Source organism: Dendrobium catenatum, unplaced genomic scaffold (assembly GCF_001605985.2).
Source record: "Dendrobium catenatum unplaced genomic scaffold, ASM160598v2 fragScaff_scaffold_925, whole genome shotgun sequence".
Taxonomy (NCBI): Eukaryota; Viridiplantae; Streptophyta; class Magnoliopsida; order Asparagales; family Orchidaceae; genus Dendrobium; species Dendrobium catenatum.
The window spans coordinates 401,658-409,418 of NW_021319387.1; the positions used below are offsets into that span (position 1 = coordinate 401,658).

The following is a 7,761-nucleotide window of genomic DNA, read 5'->3' on the forward strand; positions in this document are numbered from 1 at the left end:
ACTCAATGTTCTAATGTTTATCATTGTGATGTTATGTTGCTTATATTAAATTCCAAAGAATCCAAACTCAATAATACCTATTTGTTGCATACAATTCAAATTAGATTTGAACACGGTTTGACCTATATTTGAATAGGTTCAAATCAAGCTTGAACTGGGATTAAATAGGGTAAGGTTTCAACCATAATAAAACAAAAATTTTAAACCATGGATGAAGCTCACTAGGAAAGGTATCTGTGTGTGAAGGAGAAGGTTTAAACCTTGTTCAAATTAGGTTTGAAGTACATTGGATTAAAGGTTTGAACCTTGTTTGAACAAGGTTTGAACAAGATTCAAACCAATTCCAATCAATTTCTTTTGTGCCTGACTTCAATAAGTAGTCTGCAAATACATGCGAAAGTAAGTTCATCTAAAAGAATCTTTTAAACATAGCTCTATAAGAAAATAAAAATTTTATATATTTGGCCAATTAAGTGAATTATGAGTCATATAAAGCAAAATTTAACTTCAAGTTCTCCTCTCCTCACCTCCATTTCTCTTGACTTCCCCATAATTTCTTTCACAACAGAGTGATTTTCCTAATTTCCGCCATATTTCTTGACAAGATCAGTGATGTAAATGCCCATTATCTATGTTGTTGCTAATATTGTCAATACAGCTACCAAATAGAGAGGCCTTTTCAGTCTAAGTTCAGCATATGAGTAAAGTATCATGTTGTTAATATTTTCCATGAGCCACTACTTGTAACCCTCCTTAATTTCCTTATCAAATTATAGATGTGGTGAGCAAAGATAAGGGTGTTGGATGTTATAAGTACATGCAATGTTGGCTTACTAAGATATTTGCCTTGAATTTTGTCCTAAAATTTATGACTATTTGGATCAATTCTATATGATAATTGTTGATCCCATTTTTATGTAAATTGGTTCAAAATTTTGAAAATATTTAAGTCAAATATATAGTTTATGAATTTATACATGAGGTTAAAAAAAATAAGGTTTTTCTCATATAATCATAGAGCATAAACTGGGGATTCTTTTGCTCTTTCAACTTTGAAGTAAAATAAATACAGTATAAAATTTTGATGCATTTGAAATTAACACTCTAAATCTTTTTTGGACTATTTGGAATTCCGTAGAGTTAGGCGAGTTCCAAATACACCGAAAATTCAATGCAATTGTTGCCACTAGAATTCCCGCCGCTACTGCCTGTCACTACTGCTTGCCGCCCATCGCCTGTCACCACTATAGACCGACGTAGTCGACCACCATTGTCGTTGGTAGAGCACCACCATCTCTGACTGATCGCCGCCACCGGCCACAATTGTAACACCCCACAGTACACCTTAACAATACTAGGAGTATTACTAACCTAAAGATAATAATTTTATCATTTGATTATATGATATTTTTAAACATTTGATAATGTTTATAATACACCTAACAATTATCATTCATCACATCAAACGGAAGCCACAAATAATTTAAAAATATTCAATCAAAGACATAGTTACAGAGCCTCTAAGGAAAATCAAATAAATCATTTATTGGAATGATCAAGCATTTAGTCTTACAAACATATTTAAAACTAGCATATAAAATTGAAGTACTTACACTCAGTCTTTTTCAAATCTTCCATTCTTTTCTTATTCCTATAACAACAGCCAGTAAGAAAAGTACTGGTGAGCTATGAGGCTCAATAAATTATGCAAATTAATTTACAATTAAAATGTCATAATAGGAAGAAATTAAAACATTGAAATCATTAATGAAAACATTGTAAGTCATAATTAACATAATGCTTTACTGCTTTTGGATTTCTGTTGAATATAAATTTTTTTTGAAAGATTTGGCTATACTTTCTTAACTTTATTCAATGGAGCCCAGGTAAACCTGACATTATCGCCATTGAAATTCATAGAGGACCCTTTTGCCTCTTTGGGGTCCCTTTTGCCCCACCTGCCAAGCAGGTACCATAATTCCTGGGGTCCCTTTTGCCCCACTTACCAAGTAGTTCTTGTATGAGAACCCTTTTGTCTCAACTAAATTGGTAAAACATACATTAGATATAGCCAAATTTTACATTAATTTAGTATTCAACATTCTTTCATAATCACATATCATATCTGCATTCATCGTCATTCATAATATATATCTTGTATAAAATTAATATGCGTCAATTTTTCAAGGAAATTGACATCCTTCCAAGACATTCTCAAATAGAAAAATCTTTAGATGAGCGTACATAACATTATCTTGAACCCATATGGTAGAATGTGATAAGCAGTAGTTCAATCAATTATCAATAACATTCTATTAGTAAGCAACATAAAAATATCTGTAATTTACTCAATTTAATACATTCTTTCTCTATCACATCATATCTCTACTTCCCTAAACCCACTGCCAATTTCTGAAAGCAACACTCCATAAAAAAACTCTACAGGAATTCCATGTCAAGCCCAACTTCACAACCGAACTGCTACAGGACCCAACATTATCGAATTCCCACTATGCTGAAACTATCCACAGTGTTTTCTGGATACTGTGTCGATCGGTTGAAGAGGGATTTCTGCACTCTACCGAAATCCTGCTACATAGCTTTCTTCCGAACACTGCTACAAGGAAAATTCTACCGCCTTCTACAGACTTACGTGACCGAACATATAAGGCATTAACTATTTTCAACAATAACTGCTCCCTCACATCCTTTCAATCCTTATAAGCTACGGTTCAGATATGCCACGCTTCAGATAATAGTAATAGTGAATATTCTAAGACTTAATGCTTTCTCTACCATTAGATCTTGATCAATCAATGTAAATTCAATTTAGTGGCTGATTGAGGAAAATGGAATATGCTGCAGTGGATTACGAAGTACCATTAATTAATCTATTAGAATTTCTTTAGGTTTAACATTTTATTAATAATACTTTAATAGTAATTAGTACTATAGTTATTCAAATTAAACAATACTTATAACTCATTTCTCTTTACTATTAATATTAAATACTTTTCATAGTAATTAATTTAACAGTGATTTAAAAATTAAATTTTAGAGAAAAGAATAAAAGCTCAAAATTATTGTAAGAATTTTCACATTTTTTTTATAGATATTAATAGTTCGAGCAAATTTTGTTGAAGAGAAATTTTAACATTTTACTTGAATATTTTGAGTCTTACAACAACCCGGCCTCCCTCCGCTGCATGCCTCCACTGTCGGCCACTACCGTCGGCCGCCCGCTATAGGCCATATCTCCACCACTATCCACCCTTGACCTCTACCCTTTTTACATTTTATATTATTTTCATTTTACTTTAAATAAAAAATAATCTCTTGCATTAATTTTACACTTATCCAAACAACTCCAAAATATTTCTTTTACTCTCATTATTTTTACATTGCATTCTATTTCAAGCAACCAAACGGCCTCCTAAAGTCCATTTAGGGCATTTTTTCACCTGTTTTTTTAGAAACTATCATAATTATATTTTATTATAACTTTCTTTTTTTTTAAATTGTGATAAAAACACTTTTTTTTTACAATTAAGACTTTCATTACAATAACTATAAAAAAGCTATGATCCATATTTTCTTTAAAAATATATATAATGCCTACAAAAACTTTTTAAAAATTTAATATCTTCACAACACTTTTATAATGATTAGTAAATATTAGAAATAATTTTTTTTGTTAAATTTAAATAAGAATTTGTCCCTTGACATAACACAAAAGGAAAAAAAAAAAGGATTCATATACCCCATCCCATGCAATGGGATAAAAACTTAATGGCATTGTTATGCAATACTTCTATTACTAAATTTGCAAACAATTACCAACACTCCAAACAAATTGCCACCCACCACAAAATTACCTAAGTAAAACTTTAACATATAAGATCTATCTTAGATCAATAAATAGTACTCACATTGCACTGAGAAAGATTTTTCCACTGGTTTCCCAGAAAGACAGATTTATTTATTTGAAGACTTCTTTTAGTGCAAATTACTCTTCAATTGTCTAATGGGTTGGTGGATATGCTTATCGCCCTTGATATTATAGTAGAAAACTGAAGATCATATTCAATACTCATTCAATGTACAGATCATTGCAGTATTTTGTCTCTTTATTTAAGAATAGGGTGATGCATACATCACATTTCTTCTTCTTTTTTACATTCATATATTGACCAATGACCACTGAAGGGTTGCTGAAATAACTTAAGGGAAGGAAGCTTCAGTACTTCCTCATCTTGGCCAATTATGGTGGGAGATCCCCAAGTAAACCTGAGTTTGCATCAAAAGAGGCTTTCTAGTTACAAGCTCCATGTAAACAATTAGTCAATATGCTGGGTTCCTCGAAGAATAAAATTTCGTTTGGGACGATTTTTTTACTGCTTCTTAAGGCAGCTTTTTAGTACAAATATTAAAATTTTTGTACTAGAAACTTGCTTTAAGAAGCTGTAAAAAAGCTGTTCCAAACGAAGCCTAAGACAAATTTTGCAAGTAAAGAATCCCGTTAAGAAGCAACCATGACTTAGGCTTCGTTTGAGGTGACTTTCTTACTGTTTTTTAAAATAAATTTTTAATACAAAGATGAAATTTTTTTTTTACTAAATAGCCATTTTAAGAAGCAATAAAAAAATCATCCCAAAATAAGCCTTAGTCAAGAGAAAAAGCAAAGAAAATAGATCTAAAGCCCAGTTTGATTCTCCTAGGTTTAAGAAGAAGAAATAATGGAAGCAAAATAAGAAAGTTGTAATTCTAGAGATGATCACTTCAGATGGTTATGGTAGTGAGATACGGCTCTGGAAGAATAAATGTCGGTTATTGTTTGTTGATAGGATTAAGAGAAGGTGAAGGATAAAGAATAAGTACAACAAGGGTTTCTATTTCATTTTACATGTCAAATATACTCCAAAGCAAGATATGTATAAAGATACAAGGCTCCATCTAAAATCTGTTCAAGTTTAACTGATATATTCAAACTCAATAAAATGGTACATATAAAGACAAGGAAGGGATTAGTCCCCATTGATTTCTAGATATGATTTTGATGAACAGAGTTGATTTGAGCTGGGAAAAATATATCGAGGTCAAAGCCAACATAGCGTGAAGCGGTCAGAGCAGTCTAAACAAACGAGTCACTAGAACATGAAATTGAGTCATTTGAGCTAATAATTAGAGCCATCTATTTGATGAACTTCTTAATGCCATTCAACTTTTTAAGTAGCAATTCAGAAAAAGGCACAATGAAATCATTCGATTCAACCGATAGAACCAAGAAATAGTTTATGATCTACTAAGAAGCCAGTGAGGTCTGATATTTGCAAATACCTTATAATCAAATCATGCATACAAATTTGCTTGTTCTTTTGGTGGCAGAATCATTGGTAGTCAAAGAAGCTGACAAAACCAAGTGATAGCGCCAAGAATAACAGATATACCACTACAATGACAAAGGACAATGGTAACAGATATGTCAGAAAATGCAACAGCTTTCACTCGAACCAACAACTTTGACTAATCTTCTCAAGTAATTTGTCAGCGAGTAGCAAACCAGAACCTGAACTCTCTATTTCATGCCGCAAGTTTTAATGGGCACCTCATGAGCTTCCCTACAGAGAAGACATGAACAATCACACCATATTTATATTTCATCATTTTAATTTTGTCAACAACATAAAAGATTCAAGCATATAAAGCCTGGCAAAATTAAATAGTAAGAAAATGGAAACTTCTAACCTGAACAAGAATCCCGCAAGTTATATGAAGAATAGGCTTTGAAGCCTCCAGACACTGATTTTAAGACTGCATAATTTAAGAATTGTCTTAAGGGTTCATTTGAAGAATCTTCTCAGCTTGATCTGGGAACAAAGTGATAAGAAGAAAGGCACCTGCATGGATCAGATAACAGAGATTCTATAATCAAAGATAAAACATAAGAGGGAGTCACTAATAATTAGCGACCCTTTAGTCATGGATTAGAATTAGGAACTGCTAATGGTTTCAGCTTTTATCTCCACATTCATAGCTTGTCACCATAATCCTTTAACATATGCAATGATATTAATGGCATACATATTAGCACAGTCCCAAGAACAACAGAGATCTTCCCCTGGATAGTCACAAGGCCAGCCTTTCCAGCATTTTGGAGTTCAACAGTTCCAGCAGATTCAAAGGTACCTGAATTTAAGGATCCATTGCGAAGTTAAATCTTGAACAAGAATATGTATTTTCTATATAAAATTAGAAAATAACTGACACATCAAACACAGTACATAAACTTCACAACCTGGCTTTATTGACGTTAGTCCTGATGTAAGACAAGAAATATTTTGAAAACCTTCACTCTCAAGCTGACTAGCCGCAACAGCTGATCTTTAATATAAAAGAACCAGAAACATCAGCAGAAAATGTATAGAATAAAACATTCATGATTAGAAGCAAGCATAACAGAAACAGATATGGTTCATGTGATGGAACTATGTTGAATAAAAAGGTTGTGTATTCAAGTTTTTCATACACTGAATGAAAGGTGCATTCAACTTTTTTCATAAACTGAATTGTTAAACAACAGCATTTATGATCTCGTGTTTTTTCAGGAATTCAGGAAATTTGCTAGTTTAAGATTAATAAGAAGGGTTAGGGTAGATCTAAGATAACATGAATGGAAGTTTTCAATAAAATTTACAAATAATAGGTGGGTTATTAATGAGCAGGGTAGAACTGAAATAACATAAATAAAAGTTCAAACAATAATTTAAAAAGAACAGGTTTAACACCTCAGACAACACTCAGCATGAACGAAAGAAAAATGAGATTTCATTAAGCCAAATAGTTGGGGGATGATGATTATAATGAGTTATTGTGTGATTTAAGTTGTAGGCACATTGCCAACTTCCTAATTATTTGATTAAAATTCAGCTTAAACTACCAAAAACAAAAGAAGTGTCATTCAATCATCGCACAAATGCTGTAGTAATTTCAAATTCAACCTATAAACATATGATTTTTCATATAGTAATTTTATTTGTAATTGAAGAATTTCTTAATTAATTATTCTTCTTCCTTTTTCAAAAAAATAGTACTACGGCTACTTACAATAAAAAAAAGGTCTGATAAAGTGATAGGAAACACTTGGATTTCCAAGTGTTTCACACCAAAACCAAGAGGATCCAAAGGAAGACTGCTGTCCACAGCAGAAAAACAGCCAACTGCACAAAAATCTGAGAGGAAACGTAGGAGAAAACGTAGGAGAAAACGTAGGAAAAAACACTGCAAACATTTTTATTTCGATAACGGATGAAAAGCACTTGCAAGATACAGCTTTCCTTAAATTCGAGAGGAAGGAAAAACTCTCCAAAAGATCTCCGGAGAAGCCAAGAGCCCAAGAAACCAAAACCTAGATCTCAAAACAATTCAAATTCCAGATGCCTCTAATTCCCTCCCAAAACACCTAATTAAAGACAAAGGAATATTACAAATGACCTAAACACCCCTTAGTTCAAAATATTTCCCTCCTAATCTTGCATTTAGCCCATAATGGGCTCCACCAAGTTTCCGCCCAGCGCCTGGCTCCCGCTGGGTCTATTCCGTCGCCTGGAATAGACCCGGACCGGTCCCTCCTGGACCGGTCCAGCCGGCCCCTCCTGGGCCGGCGTAACAGTTTGTAAAGCATGAATGTATTCTATGGTAAAGTTTATATGGTTTAAAGCTATGCTCTTAATAAAAAAAATCTGTGGACGATTATGTTTATGG

At 32.8% G+C, this 7,761-nt stretch overlaps 1 protein-coding gene across 2 annotated transcripts in view; it reads right to left on the reverse strand.

Annotated features, from left to right (window-relative positions):
- Positions 1–5,291: 5,291 nt before the first annotated feature.
- LOC110106458 (rhodanese-like domain-containing protein 9, chloroplastic) overlaps positions 5,292–7,761 on the reverse strand; it is an 11,282-nt gene continuing 8,812 nt past the window's right edge. For both annotated transcript variants that reach the window (XM_020836379.2, XM_028697418.1), the window contains exons 4-7: positions 6,296–6,381; positions 6,082–6,186; positions 5,746–5,897; positions 5,292–5,618 (exon numbers count right to left, since the gene is read on the reverse strand). In XM_020836379.2, the coding sequence (XP_020692038.1) occupies positions 5,833–5,897; positions 6,082–6,186; positions 6,296–6,381 (256 nt within the window). In that variant the 3' untranslated portion in view covers positions 5,292–5,618; positions 5,746–5,832. The remainder of the gene's footprint in view (positions 5,619–5,745; positions 5,898–6,081; positions 6,187–6,295; positions 6,382–7,761) is intronic.